Here is a 21,130-nt window from a genome sequence, read left to right on the forward strand (position 1 = left end):
TAAATGTCTTGTTTTACTGCACAATGGGGGTTCGAGAGGATTAATTGCCCTAAATCTCAACATGCCTTGACCCCTCCCATCCCATTTGTCAAGGCCTTCCCTCACCCCAGGGAAACCATGGGTACCTCACTTGAAAATTTTTAGAGGTAGAAAAGACTGATGTTGGATCAATTGGACCTAGTGTGGTTGGGTATAAGATTGGAATTGTTTTAACCACATTCACTAAAGGTTTCTAAAATTGGCCAGTTGGGCAATTATAAGTATTATAAGCATTTTTTGAAGACTGAAATAAACTAAATGTGAGTAAAATGAGGACTGTAGTCAAAAATGACCTTTTGATTGCTTTACACAGTCATTGTAATTAATGTTTCGCCGTTTAAACTGCTATACAATGACCTCCCACAAACCTCACAAGCCAGAGAGGCTCATTTGCTCTGTCAGCCTACAGGAATGCTATACAATAATTCTACATACAAATCAGGCCAAAACAGAAAGAAAAATATATATTTTGTGACCTCATGGACTCTTTACAACACCACAATGAATGTCCACAAATGCAACTGTTACTTTCAGGCTTGGAAATTAACACACATTCCGCCACATGAAGGTGATTTCACACTAAACAAAGGAGAGTCATGTTTCACGGTTCCCACATGGAAGGCTTATTTTCAAGACTAGATATAAGACCTATCTAAAGTCAAGTTGAGTTCTCTCATTGAACCCCAGAAGTCCTGGTTTGTGAACTAAGTACAGCCGATTCCCCAACAATGTGTAGCTCCTTTCTAATGTACATTCAATTCACAGTAAGAATGTATAGGTTCACAGTTCACAAAAGCCAAGGGCATTAAAGTTGACAGGTCTATAAACTCAGCAAGTGAAGTTAATACAATTATTATGCTTTTTACTTTAATGACTTTAAAGTTGTTAAACAGAGCAGGTTGTTCTTTTACAAACACAGACACAATCTTTCCACACTGCAAGATGTACTTATCTATCTTCTTCAGAACACAAACAAATACAAACAGAGCCAACTTCCTGAAGGCTGCAGACAGACAAGGCTTTGTTGACACCTTGAAAATAATGGCAAGGCTGCACTCTGTAATCCGAAACATTTTCCTCAGGACTATACTTAAAACGTCATGTTAACAGGTCTGTGTGCTAATGTGCATGGCTCCTGTGGTTGGCAAACAGGTACACAAAGACTACATTTAGGACAAGCCACAGGGTACTCTTTGTTTAGGTACCACAATGTTTGAGTAAATTACACCACTAGCCATGTGGTATTAGCATTTAATGGCACTGGTTCTCTTTCATGTTCTATGAGAGCCTTGTAGAATCCCTATTCTGTTCTTGTTTAACCCTATAAAACAAGGAGCTGAAGGATCTTAAGCTTTTCCATATCTTGTATATTCTAGTTCCTAGCAGACAACAAAAAAGAGAAACACATTGTAGCCTGAACTTCATTAGATAGCATGACTTGCATTTGAGTATGCATCAGTAGAACCAGTTATTGCTCACAGTTGGCCAGAATTCGAGATGTCTTGCTTTTTTTTTTTATACTCGCTATTTCTCTCAGAGGATAAATAAATTGTACTGATGGGAACTGGTGTTCATTCTGAATACATATCTTAAAAAATACATATATTAACAATAATTTGCGACAGCACTGTATTTTGAATCTACCTGTAGAAAACTGAGAAAGGAACTAAGGTTAGTCTCCCGGCCGCTTGAATGTTTTTGAAAAGCCAAGAGGGAGTTGAGCCAAGAGGGAAGCCTCTAGTGATTTTCACAGGGAATCTCAGGTTTGTCTGTCTCTGCCCAAGCCTCCTGTCTATCCACGAGACTTCCTTCAGAAGAACGCATGAATGACAATAGCATCTGGGTGAATGATCGCCTCCCAGCAGGTATTTGACTTTAGAGAAAACGACTATGGAGGGGAAGTTTGCTTGAACGCAATGTGACGAGACAGGGGACCTTTTGCGCGGCTAGGTGAAGCTAATGGCTAACTGTATTCCTGCCCTGAAGGGCTTAAGCTGAAAGGTTGCAAAGAGGAAGGGGCCCTCTCTCTTTGGTTCAGTTATGGTTTTGTTTGGGTGTCTGGAGAACATCAAGTTGGAGCCCACTAGAAGCATTAGCATTGAGGCTTGAAGTGTCCTGTTCATTCTTTCATGCACTAAACCTTAGAACCATTTCTGTACAACCTTCTGGGGCGCTATGCACAATGTCTGGGTTATGTCAGGCTGGGGTCTTATTATCAGTTTAAGGAGACAAATGGAGAGAGGAGGAAATGAGAGACTAACCAGCTGTGTTTAAGAGTCTTGCCTTTTTGCTACGGTAAGTTGTGACACTTTCCAGATGTGCCAAGTTACCTAATAATGTTGTACATAGATGACTCTTTGGGACTCTTACAGAGGACAATTTTACTGTTCTACTATAAATTGTAAAGTGTAAAAGAACAGAGCCAATACTTTAGGGCAGTTGCCTAAGCTTTCAGGTTAAACAACATGTATTTTTTTGTCAATAGTTTTGCTTTTGTTTTGACTGTGCCAGGATTCACAAGGAATCTTCACGGACACATGCTTGTGTCAGTCATTTTATAACTTCCCACACTTTTAATTCAAAAACAACTATAACATCTCAAGTTGTTTACAGTAGTTAGCAATCTTAAGACCCTATAAAAACTACAACTTCTAAATCTACATTAACCCTAGAGTGTGCTTAACAAAAAATGGGGGAGAATGTCACATTGTACATACATGGTCAAAATCTCATTTGAGAATCAAGGACCCTTACATTTACATGTATCCGTTCCACCCATAACCAACATGCTTTTCTATACTGGCATGAGAACTTAAAAGCATTTACAGAGAGATTGTGCACATGTCTTTGGACATGATATCTACATTTACATTTAGTAATTTAGCAGACGCTTTTATCCAGAGTGACTTACAGTAAGTACAGGGACATTCCCCCCGAGGCAAGTAGGGTGAAGTGCCTTGCCCAAGGACACAATGTCATTTTGCACGGCCAGGAATCGAACCAACAACCTTCTGATTAATACTCCGACTCCCTAACCGCTCAGCCATCTGATCCCCTATATCTACTGTTGATTGCTTTTCTACAGGTACACTCTTACACTCTTGTTGTTTAATTGTAACTTGTTTAACTGCATGCTCTTACGGTTCTTTCCTTTGGCACTTATTTGGTTTTTCAAAATGTATGCTTCATGTTTTGGCTGCCCGCAATGTTTGGGGCTATCTCGTTGTTATGATCAGTGACCTTTGCACTTTTGTAAAGCTCTCTCTTGGGAGTCGCTTTCGATAAAAGCGTCTGCTAAATGAATAAATGTAAAATGTAAATCTAAGACAACGGGAGAGTCAGGAAAAGAGCAACGCAACCTAGATCAGTCCTTCAGAGGAGGGTAGGACAAAGCACTGGAGGGATGTATGAAAATAGGAAAAGAGCAGAGGTTGACTGGCTCGGTGCATCTATCGGTGAGCTAGGAAGCAAGGAAGATACAAAGAGGGGGAAGTCCCACGTGGGCAAGGGATGTAGGAGCAGTGTACTGTTAGTATAGCAGACATGGGAACATGTGCATAAGCAACAGATTACAAATGTGACAAGCAACAAGACCACATTTTTTACTGAATTTGCAATAGCATTCTTTTGCCATTTGCACACTGTAAAATAAGAAAAGACAAAAAAAGAAAAAGGGATTGTATGCTTGCGGGGTAATTAAGGGGTACCTTTTAAAATGTATCACCGTAACTACCGTTACATATCAACTCATATAAGCATGCCTTCTTTCAGTGTATAGTGGAAATAAAAAAAATAGCCCAAATTAAAGCACAGATCTTGTCTGATTTAATGTATTTCTTTGGAGTTGTTACACCACCCCATCACTGGAGTAATTTGGTAGCTTATTAGGAACACTTCAAGTGGCACAAGGAATAGTTCTGAAAAGTTTGGACTGTATTTGTTGAAAGATCAGAAAAGGAGGTCACTCATTGGGGGCGTGAGTCAAGAAGCACATTGGGCCATTAGTGGCCAGGGAAAATGTGTATTATCAAGGAAGTTTGATAAAAGTCAACAATATGAAAACAGATAACAAAAGTGAAAGAACTAGATTATCATGAGCAAATGTGTATGATAGTAAACTGGCTACAGCTGTTGTCTAATGTCTAAGTTCTTGTAATAAAGTTTGTGAATACAATATTTTGTAAAAGGGATGACAAAACTGAAATTGTAAGCAAATGATTCGGACAATATTTTGAGGTAAGACAAATGACTTTTTTTTAATCCCTTTTATTAACCTTTGGTCTGTCTATCATACTGTAGTCAATCAACTTCTTTGAGATTAGTCACACAATAGGACTGTATTTGGACGCCAAGTCTTTGTGCAGAGTCTCTTTAGATCCACAACAAAAGCAATTTTTCAACCAAAAACATTCCAATGTGAATGTACTTGTCTAGGACTTGGTGAGTTAATGCTACTTTTGTCAATCTAAAACAAAGGGGTTGAGAGTTCTAATTGTAAGACACTGCACTAAAGGCAATGAATAATTAACCATCAACATTCATTAACAGCAAGCTAAATTGCAGTCAAGAGTTAAATAAGTTAAGAACGCAGCTGATAAAGAGAAAGTGAGACAGTATGAATATTCCAAACGGTTGATAATAGAACAATTTAGAGTAAATAATGTTCAAGTGCATGTATCATTCCTAATCACATCATCGTGCAGCGTATATGTAACATATTTTATATTTGGGCATCAGGCCCAGAGCCCAAATGTGGGCATTTGAAAAGTCTTGTGTTAATCGACTCGAATTAACCTGCATTCGAAACCACCAATAACATTCCAGAAACATGCAGTCTCCATCACTACCTTATCTAGCTAAATTGAACAGTTGACTAACATGATTTTTCATGTGAGAATCTAAATCTCATAATGGAATAAAAAGCCATCAAGGTGTGCAGGGGAGGGACAAGAGATAAATGTAGACCTAAAAATCTAATCATATAAAGTACAATAACACCAACCGTGTTGTTCAAACTTGTGATGAAGAAAATTATCAAATTATTGCAATTAGGCTGGGTGGGTGCTTAGACTATACTCACGTAAACTGTGTCATAAGCCTCAGAAAAGAAAAAAAGTGACTGGTCCAGAAGTATTTCTTGGGTTTCGTCGGTCCCTGGCTTCAAAACTTCGTCTCCAATATCTGTTCCATATTTAAAGAAATCACGCCGGCTAGCACCCTTCACTGACAGTACCGTGGCAAAAAGTGTTGCCCATCCGAACCAACATTGTAGCAACAAACCCATTTTAATTTCGCAGTTCAAGACTTGTAGATAAGCCGCCCCTCAAATCCAGTAACGCAAAGGGATTCAGAGAGGAATACGACTCTAACACAATATAGCGGAATGAATTGGTCGAGGTTTAGGTTTATGAAGGTGGAGTTCGAGAGGGCGGGGCGAGGCGATATAGTTTACGCACCCCTTATACAAGCTCGGCTCCAGAAAGAATCGGATGGGGGGTAGGGGAGACTGGGGACAGTCGCAACAAGGGACAGTTGCAACAAGTCTCTTTCCTCCAATCAGAAACATGCTAGAGTGATGACACTCATACTGCACATGCGCAGTCAACCCCTCCCCCCACCAAGAAGAAAGAAACATATTCAACATCTGCTGCTGCAGTCACTGAACAAAACGTTCAGTGAAAAAGGTATGAAAGTACAAATGTTCATGATGAGCTGTATTTTTGTCATAATGTCCTGACCTTTTGTATGAATTAATCAAAACTTACTTAGTTTGAATTATTGTTTTGTTGACTTCTAAGTGAGATGGTTAGCATGTGTCAAGGTCAGTGTGTCTAGCTAGTACATTATGTTCTATCATGGCAAATTTACATTTACATTTATGCATTTAGCAGACGCTTTTATCCAAAGCAACTTCCAAGAGAGAGCTTTACAAAAGAGGTCACTGATCATAACAACGAGGTAGTTCCAAACATTGCAAGCAGCCAAAACATGAAGCATACATTGTGAAAAAACTAAACAAGTGCCATAGGGAAGACCCATAAGAGCATGCAGTTATACAAGTTACAAATTAAAACAACATGAACCACAAAAAGTGCAGGATTGTACCTGTAGAAGAACAATCAACAGTAAAATATTTCACAGCGAGTACAAGACTTAACTTCGTTATAACTAACCTACAAGAGCAATAAGTCACTCAATAAGAGTCATTGTGATCCTGGAGGAAACTAACATCAGGTCCAGCCAAGCATTCCTGAGTGCCGTTGTACTCACGGAACAAGTGCGTCTTGAGCTTTTTCTTAAAGGTGGGGAGACAGTCAGTGTCCCTGATAGAGGTGGGGAGCTGGTTCCACCATTGGGGGGCCAGGCAGGAGAAGAGCTTGTGTTGGGACCGGGCAGTCTTGAGCGGTGGGACCACCAGGCGGTTGTCTGAAGAAGACCGTAGGTGACGGGTGGGGGTGTAAGGTTGCAGGAGAGACTTGATGTAGTCGGGTGCAGTCCTGTTCACTGCTCGGAAGGTCAGTACCAGGGTCTTGAATCTGATACGGGCGTTGATGGGTAGCTAGTGGAGAGAGATGAGGAACGGGGTAACATGGGAGCGTCTGGGTAGATTGTAGACCAGGCGGGCCCCTGCGTTCTGAATCCTCTGAAGAGGGCGGGTTGCACATGCTGGGAGACCAGCGAGCAGCGAGTTGCAGTAGTCCAACTTGGAGAGGACCAGTGCTTGGACTAGCAGCTGGGTGGAGTGATAGGGTTGGGGATGGTTGCAACAACTTGTTGAGACCCAGTCTCCCCTATTTGATTTTTACAAGGGGGTATTTTGTATATGGCTATCCATCCCATGCGCGCAGATTGCACTGGGGATGGGGAGGACATGTGGTGGTGATCCGTCCCCACCACTCTCCCTAAGTAAGGCGACAAGCATCAGTTAATAACTGCACAGCTGATAAGGCAATGTTAGTGTGTATTAGCGTATGTAACGTTGTGATGTGTCGTTCGTGAACGATTAGTTCATTTTGAACGAATCCTTAAAAGGACTCGGGAGTAACGAATCACTCTCAAAGAGTGATTCGTTCTTTTTCTCATGGCCGCGCATCCGGACTGTTGCATAGGCTCGTCCGAGTAAACAGAAATGATTATTTTCCCGACTCGGTCTTCAAGTACGAGTCTTTGGATCATTTTTCACGTGACCTGTATGGAGCTAGAAAGCTGACAAAAGTATCAGAATTTGAATATGAAAGATCTTAAATATTTGTATGTCGAATTTCATAAAACTGAAATATTTTACTGTTGAATATATATTATCTGAATTATTTGTATGCTGAATTTAACAAAACTGAATTATTTGGATCCAGAAATACAAATTTCTAAAATTCAGATAGCGAAAATTCAGATTTTGTCTGAAGTAGGCCAAAGGTGAAACAGCTTGCTTTCACAGGGAAAAGTAGACGATTTCAGAACGACCAAATTTTACCTCAGAGAGGTATAACGTGGTCCCGGTTCTTGGGACACCACCGGATAGAAAATCAGGAAATGACGTACTCGAATGAAGAGAGTTCGTGTAACTTCGGTTCTTTATCAGGAAATGACGTTCCCATATGAAGAGAGTTCGTGTAACTTCGGTTCTTTAAATCGATTTTCATTGGTTTGAGCGTTTTCCATGGCATTCAGAAATACAACCGCGCAAATCGATTTCTGAAATGCAGGAGCCGACATCAATCAAAACAGGTACTTTAAGTAGCAACTTTTGTCAAAATATGTGTATTTTATTACTAGAATTTGGTCGCTTTTGAAGTCAGAAGTTGTTTGCAAAGTAATTTGTTTGCGAGTTTTTAATCAATGACTGATAAGGCCGTCAGAGTTCTCCTTGATTCTAGCTAACGTTGTTAGTTACTGGGTTGATGCTAACGTTGTTAGTCACTTTTTTGCATTCAGATACATGTAGGAACATCTATCTGTATTACATGCTTGAACATATCCAATGTTTATCAGTGTTTATTATGACCAGACCATCCTCAAATCTCAAAGCAGAACAGCTATTTATCAGCCTGCCTTTCAGGTCCACAACCCCTGGTACCCTGAGTGTGCTTTCTGCCTACCAACCAGTACCCAGTAGGGGTACTAGTAAACCCTACCTCCTGCTCTGCATCCAGCGCTGGGCCCAGCCTCCTACTCTGTATCCAGCACTGGTCCCAGCCTCCTACCCCTACCCCCTGCTCTGTATCCAGCTCTGGTCCAGCCTCCTAGCCCTACCCCCTGCTCTACATCCAGCACTGGTCCCACCCTCCTGCTCTACATCCAGTGCTGGTCCCAGCTTCCTACCCCCTGCTTTGCATCATGCGGTGGTCCCAACCCCCTTGCTCTGTATCCAGCGGTGGTCCCAACCCCCTTGCTCTGTATCCAGCGCTGGGCCCAGCCTCCTACCCCTACCCCCTGCTCTGTATCTAGCGCTGGTCCCAGCCTCCTACCCCTACCCCCTGCTCTGTATCCAGCGCTGGTCCCAGCCTTCTACCCCTACCCCCTGCTCTGTATCCAGCGCTGGGCCCAGCTTCTTAATCTGCATCCAGCACTGGTCCCACCCTCCTGCTCTTTATCCAGCGCTGGTCCAGCCTCCTACCCCTACCCCCTGCTCTGTATCCAGCACTGGACCAGCCTCCTACCCCTACCCCCTGCACTGCACCCAGCCACTAACCTCATTATATGTTGTTATTATTATCGTGAAATGTTTGTGTATGTTTGTGTAAGTAACTGATTATTGTTTGTTTTGTATTTAAGGACCGTCTAAAAAAAGACGGGCCTTCGAGGCCCTAAGTCAGGATCTCCCTGGGCAAGTTTCCAACGTCAAGTATGATGTTAAACGTATCCCTGGACTACTGAGACGTAAATCTGTAAATACCAATCTTTTGTTAGTTTAGTAATGTTTTACAGTTTTACTTCAGAAAGAAGGATCGCTTTTCCACGTTGTCCTATTTGTGTTGCTTTAAGGACCACAAGAAGAAATCCGTGAATACCGGTGTTGGTGTTCGTGTTGATGCTGGTGCGGGCGTTGATGCTGGTATTGGTGCTGGTGTTGATGCTGGTTCTGGTATAGATGCTGGTGCTGGTATAGATGCTGGTGCTGGTGTTGATGCTGGTGTTGGTGCTGGTATAGATGCTGGTGCTGGTGTTGGTGTTGATGCTGGTATATATGCTGGTGTTGGTGCTGATGCTGGTGCTGGTATATATGCTGGTGTTGGTGCTGATGCTGGTGCTGGTATAGATGCTGGTGCTGGTGCTGGTGTTGATGCCAATTCCACCATTCATGAGAACAGGGTAAGACAGTCATTTGTGAAAATGTTGACAATTTCATAGGATTCAATGTTTACCTACCTGTAGAGGATTGAAGCATATCTATGTATTCAATCCCAGGTACCAATGTCTAGCGATCTAGACAAATACATCTGCCTTCTGTTGGAAACAGAAAATGTTATGTTGGTAGATGAGGAGGGTAAAGTGTTCATCATCAACACATTCAACCATTCCACCAAATGTCTTAATGTGAGTCATTTTTTTTGCCCACTTTATACTTTATTTGACGGCAAGTGTCTTTGAATGTGTGTGATGAAGCATGTGATATATTCTTATCTTTTCTTGAATTGTCAGAATGATGATTTTGCCATAATCACTAGAAGAGCAATGCAGTTTCCAGAGGGCTGCAGGTGGATATATATGTGTTCATGCAATGACCACCATTCCAGGCACATCTTGGCACTGTCTACACACGTGGACACATCCTTTGATGGTATTACGTTTATATTGTACTTAATATGTTAATGAATGTCCAGTATGTAAACTCCCCTTTTACAAATATATCTGTTATCACGATCATGACAGAGTTGGCCTGGGTGGACTGTCTCCACATCAATGCATTTAATGGGGTTTTGCCCAGTATTGAGGATGTCCCGGATAGTCCCAGTGAAATGGGTAAGTATTCACTTCTCTACTCCATGCCTCTAAAATATAGCCAAAGCATCCCAACATTTTGTTTAAACAGCTGCGTTATTTGGACCAATGTTGTTACGGAGGCAACAGTGGTTGTTTACTGTACTATTTATTTTCTTCTCAGAGCACAGTTATGCCACTAATGGAACAACAGGTAATGGTGACAGTAATTGGTAATAGTCGTGCCATACAGTAGGTAACTTCATGTCACGAATTGTTCTTTCTCACTGTAGAACAGCAATGTCAAATGTATTCCGTTTGCCGGCAGTTACTTTGTTGTTGAAAAAGATGGATATGCAATCATCAAAGTGAGTGCTGGCGCAATGAGGTGTCAGACGTGCCGTTTGCACCAGAGGAACTGCTGCCACGTGCAAATCCTGCAGGACATCCTCAACGATGAAGCACACCTTTTATTGTTAGGGATTAAGGAGGCAATGAAAGAGGGTTCTCTATACCCTGACACTGTGAAAGAGGCTGTTTCCACAGAACCAGTCCTCTTTCACATTCCTTTACCAGATAGGGTATGTGTTTGTTGACCATGTAGTTTTGTAAAAGGTCTAGGTATTTTTCCCCTCTGTATATGATCCGATTCTGACTCAATTTCTGTTCCAGGTTCGTTATGGGACTGCTGTTCCTAATCTTCACAAAGAGAAGGATGGAGTTCCTCCTGTATCCCACCCCCAAGGAACAATGTGACTGTGGCAGGCCATTATCATTGACCCCTCAGAAAGATACACATTGCCATTGGTACACCAGATGCCATGTGTACAAAGTGAAAGGTATTCACTGAGAATTTTCTAGAACTATTAAGATTTTCCAAAGGTTTATATCTGTCATGATGATTGGTTTTGTACATGGAATGCAATTACAATTTGTTTGTTTTTTCCAAAGGCCGTCAACTCACATGCACAATGTGTCCCAAAACTCATAACTATGATGGTGGATGTGATTTCATTCTAAACATGGCCACATACATGGTGCACCATGAAGTCCTCAGGGACTATGTTTATCATTTCCTAAATTCAAGGCAAGTTAACCAAATATGATATGTAATCATGTGTAGAAACACAGATTATTATCAAACCTTTGGTGCTCAACATGTTTGTTCTTTATCTGTTGCAGCACAACAATGTACAACTTCTTAGAAGTGTACAACACTCATCTGCGAGATGCAGGGACACAGGACTCTCTCCAGATGTCTTACCGCAAATTGAGGGATGCAGTCATAGCCTTTTGCAGCTTCTGTCTGCAGACTTTAGCTGGGGATTCAAATGTCCCATCTGCCAAGATAACTTCAAGTAAGTTCTGTAACAAAGTTGCAAATGGTCTGGATATACAGCCATGAAAAAAATTAAGAGACCACTTAACATTGATTGCGGACTTTGGAGTGGTCTTTTAATTTTTTCCATGGCTGAATATCACAACAATGTTTGGAGCTTGTAATTAAGTATGTGATGCATGTGTACATTGTCTTAATAGTGAGGTAGGTTGTTATGGATGCCACCTCTTTGGGGTATCAGCAGCGGTATGGCCTCAAAGAAAGGCTTGTTCCTGGCCAAACTGTAATGAACAGTGGAAGATAAGTCTATGATTTTCTTGTTTTAATCATTGTGTGTCTCAGTGTGTGTGCACGCCAATGTTACCCCTAATTTTTAAATTTAAATGATTAAGGCCTTATGTTATTATGACCTTTCTAAATTTGTTTCTCCTTCATTCAATTTACCAGTCACAGAACGAGAACTTTGATTCCTGAGCCAGACCTCCGCAAGCTGCTGCAGCGCTACAGTGCAGACGGGCTCCTCCCTGGAGAACACAGGGAAATGATGTCACAGAGTGCCAAAAGCGCCCCATTCCTCCTGCCCCTTTTGCAGAAGCTGGCCCTGACTTCACCCACACATGCAAGTGAGCCCTACCGCCCTCTCTTAACACAAGTCAGCAAGAACTCCCCTGCCTGTGCTCTTCTACATCCCAGTAAAGAACTCGGGGAGTTGATGTCAGAGATGGAGGGATTGAAGTACTGCCAGATCGAGCAGCAACCAGCACTTTTAGGGAAACTTGCCAAGGAATGCCCTTTGTTTTTTAGCTTGGTTGGGATGGAAGGGACTTTTCCTCAGGAGGTGGTACCCATCTTTCAGTGCCTCTATAAAAAGGCACTGGAAACAGTGTCCACACCTCCGGTCTCGACACCCCTAACTTCCCCAGATGATCCTGGGCATTACTTCCCCAATCTGCCTCCTGTGAGAGACAGAGGCTTGTACACTACAGACAAGTGTAAAAAGGAGGCCAGTGACTGTAGGAAGACAGCAGGCAGACACCCTAACCTGATCCCTGGCATATTCACCCTGTTCTGCACACATGGTGAGGTTACTTTACTTGAACATTGACATTACACTATTGAAATTAATGAAAATTGCTGGTAAGGTTATTGAGGTTTTGTTTTACTATTTTGTTACACAATGGAATGTTTTTTGTACTTTAGGTGTTTGTCTTGGGTTTTCAATAATGGAGCAAGTGGAGTCGGTGAACGTGCCGTTTACCATACTCCGGACACGTTTTTTTCGACAATGTAAGTACAGGTTTTGCTTAGCATTGGTGTGACTAATTATCTGTGAATTTGTTGTCCGTAATCATCTGTGTGCACCCCATTTAGGCCCCAAGACAGTCATATATGACAACGCCTGTCAGCTGCAAACTTACTGCTTGCGGAGGGACCCAGGTTTTTTTTGAGAGACTTGGTTTCTTGTGGATCGTTTGCACTGGAGCAACCACTCAGGTGATTTGCAGTGCTTTTTATACCGGGTACTTGCCTTTTTATATTGCAAATGCTAGTTAATGAAACTGTTGTGTTTTTTAATTATTTAAGGGTGTAACATTGGATACAATTTGGACAGCTATCCTCAGTTCCAGAAAACAAATTCTCAGGTGGCAGAGCAGAATAACTCGCTCTTGAAGAAGATGAAAGGACAACTCTCCTACATGAACAGGGAGAACTTCATCAGGCATCTGATGCCCCTCCTGTGGCACAGATCATGCAAAGTCATAACAAAACTTTGAGGTAAACATGTATTATGCAACATGTGTGTGGAGATGAATGACTGCAAGCATGCGCCCATTCAGACTACAATTCAATGATATATAGTTTTATACTTTTATCTTCTTTTTATTAATTTGTTATCTACTTTTTATCTATCCCTTCTTCACTTTAAAGGTATGTAATGACTTGGAGCAATACACCCAAGACCATCAACCAAAGGATATCGGCAGCCAACTCAACCACAATATGTCAAAAGTCATTTTTCCATCTGTATTGTTTATTTTCCCATTTTAAGTGTTTGTTTAATCAACTTGTTTCATTGGCCCTGTTACATAAACAAATTAAACAAATGTATCTGTGTTTCCTATAAACCCCCTATCAATCTGGAAGGATATATCATTTTAAAATCCTTTCCTATTTTATAAGCCAATAATCTTTATGGCGTTCAAATACAGATAGCCTATGCATAAGTACACCTTGCACACATATGTATAGGCTTAGAAATAGGTGAGACATGGATGCATTTCATTAAAGACAATCACGTAGGCCTATTAGATTTGAGCGTTTCTTGATACCATGACATGGAAATGGTTTGACTTGGCGGAGTGGATGATCTAAGGCAGTGGTTCTCAACAGGGGGGGCGGGGAGAGATCATTACGGCGGCGCCATTGGTTTACTTTACAAGAAAAGAATACAATAATATTTTATGTAGGCTACTCGGTGTTGTTCAGGAAAATACATTTAAGTTGCCATGGAGGAGCAGTTAGTCAAATTAAAGAGTGACACCAGATTGTGACACCTCTTTAGCTCTTGCTCTGCCTTCATTTTGGTTGAGTGTGATTACTGAATATCCTCAGTTGACTGATGCCGCCTTGACACATGATGTGGAAGACTTGGGGGGGGGGGGGGGGCTTTAGTTCCAAAACGTTGAGAACCCCTGATCTAAGGGAATGACTCCTCGATGCTACCGGCAGCAGCACTGATCATACAACAATCGGGGTGAGTGTGCCTATCTGCGCGTCCTTTTAAGGCCGTCTTATCGGTTGTGGCACAGGTGTAATGATGAGCGGGTGACGCACGCTACCTGATTGCCACAGAAAGGTTCGCTGCAGTGACAGTGGAATCGAACTTTATGTCAATGTGTTTTTGTGGATTGACTAGTAATTACATCCATTATCCATTTTCACTATCATAAACCCACCCTTGCCTGCTTAGCCGAGATTACAGCACTCATAGCCTATATTCAAATGATTGAATGAATCTATTTTGTGTCATCATGTTATCATCACAAATATGAATTGTTATATCGTATTGTAATATTCTACTGACACTGACAGATTTCCTCCTGCAAATGTGTCTAATACCCACACTCAAGCATGCAATTTTGGCCAAAAATTAGGGTTAGGGTTAAGAGTTCCTTTCAAGGTGCAGAGTCATGTCTTTGTACAGTAAAAAACAGGGGTTAGTTAAACTCTCTCTTTCAATATCAAACCCCTATCCCGAATTGGGACTCAATAGCGCCACCTAGAAGTGGTATTGTTTTTAACTGAAAACCTTGTAGTCACATATAAGCGCTTATCTTTTTGAAATTCTGATAGAAGATCCATTATCACACCCTTAATGCATTTGGTTGGAAACACATGATAAACATTAACAGAAATTTAGTTTTTAAAGATAATGTAAACATATAAATACAATGTACGTAGAAGTTGCATTGATGAGAGCTGACTAAGTGTGACATTTATTGGTGTCTAATTAACCTAAACATTCCTTTACAAGTACGATTTGAGGATATGGAAAAATATAGCTTTAAAAAAAGAACTACAAGTCCCATCATGCCCGCAATACAATTGCATTGTGAATACCCCATATTTGTAGTCCAATTAAGGTCCGGTGTTGGATCGAATTCTCACTCCCCCGCAGAATCCCACTCCCCTACGCGTAAACGCGCACTGCCTTCCTAGCGTATTGCTAGATGTAGTTTGACGAACCGAGGCATTTAATTCATGTTTCATCAAAATCTAATTATGTTGACCTGCACTTGAGAGCCTATACGATTTGTATGTCGTGCTACTTGTAAAGTCAGAATTATTGTCTCAAGAAAATAGACGAACTTTGGAGCTGCACTTGAAAAACGATGTTGATGTCGATATATAGCCTACAGTATTATCGAAATGAGGGTAATATGTGAATTATGTTGTAGTTGCGAATGCAGTTATGTCACTGTCTGGTAAAAGCGAGAATCATTCTGTGTATTCATTTGTACGATTCACTTTTAGTAGAACTATTCACTTCTGATTCTTGATTACGTTGTACTTGCTATACTTACTAAATGCACTATATGCCAATTAATTGGCATATAATCGTCAGGTAAATGAGAATAGCTACATCATTTTACAAATGTAGGCTATATAAAAAGGCCCCTGCTCACAGGTCCCTCCTTACATAATTCAACTTCTGTTTCTCTCTCAGTAAACTACTAGCCAAACAACTGCTTTGTGTTTACAATCATATCCATTTTATAGATCCTGCTTCCCACAGCCTAGTTTGTGTCTGCCAACTTGCCATGTACAGTGCTTGGTTTTAGTACCTGATAAGCCAAGTCTGGACCTTCCCTTTGTGAATGGCTAGTGAAAAACATCTAATAAATGATGACATTTTGATTAGTTCCATCACATTTATTTTCAACAAAAAACTATAATGATATATTTAACAAAAGGTAGAAAAAAAGAAAGAAAGTGATCTTTAAATGAGAGTTTTAACAAGTTTGAGGCTTGATCATGACAACAGGTCAGGGATGCATATTCCTCTCAGTTGGATTTGAGAACAACACTGATGGAACCATCTGAGGCAGCTGTCACAGCCAACCTGAGATTTTAGATAAACATTAAGATTAATTTGTGGAATGATAATGAATGATCAAACATTAGGAATGGCAAAAACTGGCACTGTCACCTATAATAACATTACCGCCTATACAAAGAAATACCAATGCTTCATTATAAATGTGTCTATTAGTGAAATAAGTATTGTATTCAATACCATTTGACAAGCTATTACCCAGTTAATGTTGCCAGCCATATTGTCCACATCCTGGGGGTGTGTCAAATGTTATAATCCCAAAATATGAGAGGGGGGAGGATTTCGGCAGGTATGAAAAACAGTGTTGCCAAAATCCCACTCCCCTTCTAACTTTTACATTTATGCAACTAGTATCAAAAGCTTTTTATGGTACACTTTACAGGGCATGATGAGCCACCAAAATAATTTGGGGGTGTGTCAAATGTTATAATCCCAAAATATGAGGGGGGGGAGGATTTCGGCAGGTATGAAAAACAGTGTTGCTAAAATCCCACTCCCCTTCTAACTTTTACATTTATGCAACTAGTATCAAAAGCTTTTTATGATACACTTTACAGGGCATGAGGAGCCACCCAAATAATTTTGGGGTGTGTCAAATTTTATAATCCCAAAATATGAGGGGGGGGAGGATTTCGGCAGGTATGAAAAACAGTGTTGCCAAAATCCCACACCACATAACTTTTACATTTATGCAACTAGTATCAAAAGCTTTTTATGATACACTTTACAGGGCATGAGGAGCCACCAAAATAATTTGGGGGTGTGTCAAATTTTATAATCCCAAAATATGAGGGGGGGGAGGATTTCGGCAGGTATGAAAAACAGTGTTGCCAAAATCCCACTCCCCTTCTAACTTTTACATTTATGCAACTAGTATCAAAAGCTTTTTATGATACACTTTACAGGGCATGAGGAGCCACCAAAATAATTTGGGGGTGTGTCAAATTTTATAATCCCAAAATATGAGGGGGGGGAGGATTTCGGCAGGTATGAAAAACAGTGTTGCCAAAATCTCACTCCCCTTCTAACTTTTACATTTATTCAACTAGTATCAAAAGCTTTTTATGATACACTTTACAGGGCATGAGGAGCCACCAAAATAATTTGGGGGTGTGTCAAATGTTATAATCCCAAAATATGAGGGGGGGAGGATTTCGGCAGGTATGAAAAACAGTGTTGCCAAAATCCCACTCCCCTTCTAACTTTTACATTTATGCAACTAGTATCAAAAGCTTTTTATGATACACTTTACAGGGCATGAGGAGCCACCAAAATAATTTTGGGGTGTGTCAAATGTTATAATCCCAAAACATGAGGGGGGGGAGGATTTCGGCAGGTATGAAAAACAGTGTTGCCGAAACCCCACTCCCCTTCTAACCTTTACATTTATGCAACTAGTATCAAAAGCTTTTTATGGTACACTCTACAGGGCATGAGGAGCCACCAAAATCATTTGGGGGGGGGTGTCAGATCTTATAGTCCCAAGATATGGGGGGGGGATTTTGGCAGGTATGATGAACAGTGTTGTCAAAATCCTACTCCCCCAGTAAGTTAAAAAGAAATACTGAATTGCTGCCTCCTTAAATAGTTGATTCAAGTAGCAGTTGGTTTTTAGGATTGAGGTAGCGTGTGAGATAAAGAGAACTCATATACAGTAGCCTACTGCAATGCATACAAGGTGAAAATAATGGGGCATGTAGTTGTATTAAACATAGATAAACACAGCTCTATTTGAATATTTCAGAGCATTTAGTGTTATTATACTGTTTCTAAAATCCATTGTGAAATGCATTGTAGTGCAAATGCGACGTTTCACAACTGATTACGTAGGATAATGTCTGCGGATTGAAAAACATCTGAATGCTGTTCTGCTACAGGGCAAACTGTTAACTCCTTAATCTACATCAAGTCTCTCCTGCAGCCTTACACCCCCACCCGTCACCTACGTTCTTCTTCAGACAGCCGCCTGGTGGTCCCACCGCTCAAGACTGCCCGGTCCCAACACAAGCTCTTCTCCTGCCTGGCCCCCCAATGGTGGAACCAGCTCCCCACCTCCATCAGGGACACTGACTGTCTCCCCACCTTCAAGAAAAGGCTCAAGACGCACTTGTTCCGGGAGTACAACGGCACTTAAGAATGCTTGGCTGGACTTGTTAGTTAGTTTCCTCCAGGATCACAATGACTCTTATTGAGTGACTTGTTGCTCTTTTAGGTTAGATATAACAAAGTTAAGTCTTGTACTCGCTGTGAAATATTTTACTGTTGATTGTTCTTCTACAGGTACAGTCCTGCACTTTTGTGGTTCATGTTGTTTAATTTGTAACTTGTATAACTGCATGCTCTTATGGGTCTTCCCTTTGGCACTTGTTTAGCTTTTCACAATGTATGCTTCATGTTTTGGCTACTTGCATGTCACGTTGTTATGATCAGTGACCTATGCTCTTTTGTAAGCTCTCTCTTGGAAGTCGCTTTGGATAAAAGCGTCTGCTAAATGAATAAATGTAAATGTAGAAAATGTTTTTCATTTCACAAACAGAGTTACAAAATTAAGAGTTGTGGGTTTAAGGCTTACAACTTAAGATGAAGTCTCTGAGGATAGGACGGTGTTGATAGTGAATAGAGAAAACAAATATTACATGATTTACAGTCAAATGGGGTTTGTCAGGAATCAGAGAGCAATCCTCTTTACAGAATCTCTCCAGATACGCCAGGGTCCTACTCTCTTGTGCACTCATTTTCAGCTCAGCCTACAGGTTTGCAATAGGGTTGAATAGTATTTTACTGCTGGTAAATTCCTAAATATTACTGTGTATTTGTGAACAGATCAGTCACTTATAGTTGCCAATGTGTTGCCAGTAATTCTGGAGTTCGCTGTATGAACAGGTGATAAGGAAATGGATATTGTGATCAGCATAAGCACATAGGAAATGTATTTTCTTCCACCCCCTATATCCCTGAAATGTTCAAATAGAGCTTTGTTCATCTATGTTTAATACAACTTAATGCCCCATTATTTTCACCTTGTATGCATTGCAGTAGGCTACTGTGTATGAGTTATCTTTATCTCACACAATACCTCACCAATTTAACAATCCTAAAAAAACAACTGCTACTCTAATCAACTATTTAATGATGCAGATATTGAGTATTTCTTTTCAACTTACTGGGGTTAGGGTTTTGGCAACACTGTTTTTCATCAGAATTAGAAAGGGTTTTAATTGCCATGAAAGTTTGCACAGACAAGGAATTTACTTTGGCATACATACATTGTAGGTGTATGCATACATTAAACATATAGGAACCTTAAAACTGAAATATGTGGTCTAACTATACAAAATGTACAAAGTCTAGCTAATACTAAGGGGATTTAGAATAAAATATAAAGTAGCCATAATTTACAATATAAAAATACAAATAGTACAAAATATACAAATATTGTAATATAGTGCAAATTGCAATGTGGCAAGGTGTCACTGTGCAGATTGCGATTAAAGTCATTTAAGTCAGTGTGAGCCCTTAACCTTGTTGAAGAGGCCAACAGCGGATGGGAAGAAACTGTTTTTGTGGTGTGTGGTATTGGTCCTGATGGACCGCAGCCTTCTGCCGGAGGGGAGTGGCTGAAACAGAGTGTGTTCACAATCTTCCTTGCTCGCCCCAGGGTCCTCTAGGTGTGCAGGTCTTGTAGGGTAGGCAGATTGCAACCAATCACCTTCTCAGTAGTGCGGATGATACGCTGCAGTCTGCTCTTGTCCTTGGCAGCAGCGTACCAGATGGTGATGGAGGAGGCGAGGATGGACTCAATGATGGCTGTGTAGAAGTGCACCATCATTGCCTTTGGCAGGTTGAAGAGGGGAAAGGACGCAGCCCTGAGGAGATCTGGTGCTGATGGACCGGGAGTCAGAGACGTGCGTTCCCAGTTTAACACATTGCTTCCTGTCAGACAGGAAGTCTGTGATCCACCAGCAGGTGGAATCAGGCACGTTCAGCTGGGAGAGCTTGTCCTGAAGCAGGGCGGGGATGATGGTGTTGAAGGCAGAGCTGAAGTCCACAAACAGGATCCTGGCATAGGATGCTGGGGAATCCAGGTGCTGTAGGGTGAAGTGGAGGGCCATGTTAACTGCATCATCCACAGACCTGTTGGCTCTGTAGGCAAACTGTAGGCAAACTGCAGGGGGTCCAGGAGGGGGTCTATGATGGATTTGAGGTGTGCCAGCACCAGGCGCTCAAAATACTTCATTACCACAGAGGTCAGGGCGACGGGTTTGTAGTCATTATGTCCTGTTGGTCTTGGCTTTTTGGCACAGGGATGATGGTGGATAACATCCTACCTGACAAAATCCTTCCCCCCCATATCTTGGGAGTATAATACCCGCCCCCCCCCTAAAATAATTTTGGGTGGCTCTTCATGCCCTGTAGAGTGTACCATAAAAAGCTTTTGATACTAGTTGCATAAATGTAAAAGTTAGAAGGGGAGTGGGATTTTAGCAACACTGTTTTTCATACCTGCCGAAATCCTCCCCCCCCTCATATTTTGGGATTATAACATTTAACACACCCCAAAATTATTTGGGTGGCTCCTCATGCCCTGTAAAGTGTATCATAAAAAGCTTTTGATACTAGTTGCATAAATGTAAAAGTTAGAAGGGGAGTGGGATTTTAGCAACACTGTTTTTCATACCTGCCGAAATCCTCCCCCCCCTCATATTTTGGGATTATAACATTTGACACACCCCCAAATTATTTTGGTGGCTCATCATGCCCTGTAAAGTGTACCATAAAAAGCTTTTGATACTAGTTGCATAAATGTAAAAGTTAGAAGGGGAGTGGGATTTTGGCAACACTGTTTTTCATACCTGCCGAAATCCTCCCCCCTCTCATATTTTGGGATTATAACATTTGACACACCCCCAGGATGTGGACAATATGGCTGGCAACATTAACTGGGTAATAGCTTGTCAAATGGTATTGAATACAATACTTATTTCACTAATAGACACATTTATAATGAAGCATTGGTATTTCTTTGTATAGGCGGTAATGTTATTATAGGTGACAGTGCCAGTTTTTGCCATTCCTAATGTTTGATCATTCATTATCATTCCACAAATTAATCTTAATGTTTATCTAAAATCTCAGGTTGGCTGTGACAGCTGCCTCAGATGGTTCCATCAGTGTTGTTCTCAAATCCAACTGAGAGGAATATGCATCCCTGACCT

At 41.1% G+C, this 21,130-nt stretch overlaps 3 protein-coding genes across 7 annotated transcripts in view; 2 read left to right on the plus strand and 1 right to left on the minus strand.

Annotated features, from left to right (window-relative positions):
* LOC124488485 (nidogen-1-like) overlaps positions 1-5,423 on the minus strand; it is a 43,927-nt gene extending 38,504 nt beyond the window's left edge. The window contains exon 1 of the mRNA XM_047051102.1: positions 5,120-5,423. Within this exon, the coding sequence (XP_046907058.1) occupies positions 5,120-5,323 (204 nt within the window). The 5' untranslated portion in view covers positions 5,324-5,423. The remainder of the gene's footprint in view (positions 1-5,119) is intronic.
* A 104-nt stretch (positions 5,424-5,527) lies between these two features.
* LOC124488487 (fibroin heavy chain-like) lies at positions 5,528-11,133 on the plus strand. 3 transcript variants are annotated; one of them, XM_047051108.1, is made up of 9 exons: positions 5,528-5,723; positions 8,812-8,924; positions 9,022-9,348; positions 9,445-9,573; positions 9,679-9,817; positions 9,910-9,999; positions 10,142-10,171; positions 10,286-10,796; positions 10,909-11,133. In XM_047051108.1, the coding sequence occupies exons 1-8, from the start codon at positions 5,615-5,617 to the stop codon at positions 10,327-10,329; spliced, it is 981 nt and encodes a 326-aa protein (XP_046907064.1). In that variant the 5' UTR covers positions 5,528-5,614; the 3' UTR covers positions 10,330-10,796; positions 10,909-11,133. The 3 variants fall into 3 exon arrangements, with proteins under 3 accessions (XP_046907064.1, XP_046907065.1, XP_046907066.1); XM_047051109.1 differs by having other exon boundaries at positions 10,630-10,796; XM_047051110.1 differs by lacking the exon at positions 10,142-10,171 and having other exon boundaries at positions 10,630-10,796.
* Positions 11,134-11,143: 10 nt separating this feature from the next.
* LOC124488489 lies at positions 11,144-13,396 on the plus strand. 3 transcript variants are annotated; one of them, XR_006958711.1, is made up of 6 exons: positions 11,144-11,315; positions 11,497-12,375; positions 12,497-12,583; positions 12,668-12,790; positions 12,881-13,072; positions 13,226-13,396. XR_006958711.1 is itself a non-coding variant. In XM_047051113.1 (6 exons), exons 1-4 carry the CDS (start codon positions 11,511-11,513, stop codon positions 12,742-12,744), a joined length of 885 nt encoding a protein of 294 aa, XP_046907069.1. In that variant the 5' UTR covers positions 11,341-11,510; the 3' UTR covers positions 12,745-12,790; positions 12,881-13,072; positions 13,226-13,396. The 3 variants fall into 3 exon arrangements, 1 of the variants encoding a protein (XP_046907069.1); XR_006958712.1 differs by having other exon boundaries at positions 11,744-12,375; XM_047051113.1 differs by lacking the exon at positions 11,144-11,315 and having other exon boundaries at positions 11,341-11,596; positions 11,741-12,375.
* The last annotated feature ends 7,734 nt before the right edge of the window (positions 13,397-21,130 follow it).

The sequence above is a fragment of the Hypomesus transpacificus genome, unplaced genomic scaffold, assembly GCF_021917145.1.
Source record: "Hypomesus transpacificus isolate Combined female unplaced genomic scaffold, fHypTra1 scaffold_138, whole genome shotgun sequence".
NCBI lineage: Eukaryota > Metazoa > Chordata > Actinopteri > Osmeriformes > Osmeridae > Hypomesus > Hypomesus transpacificus.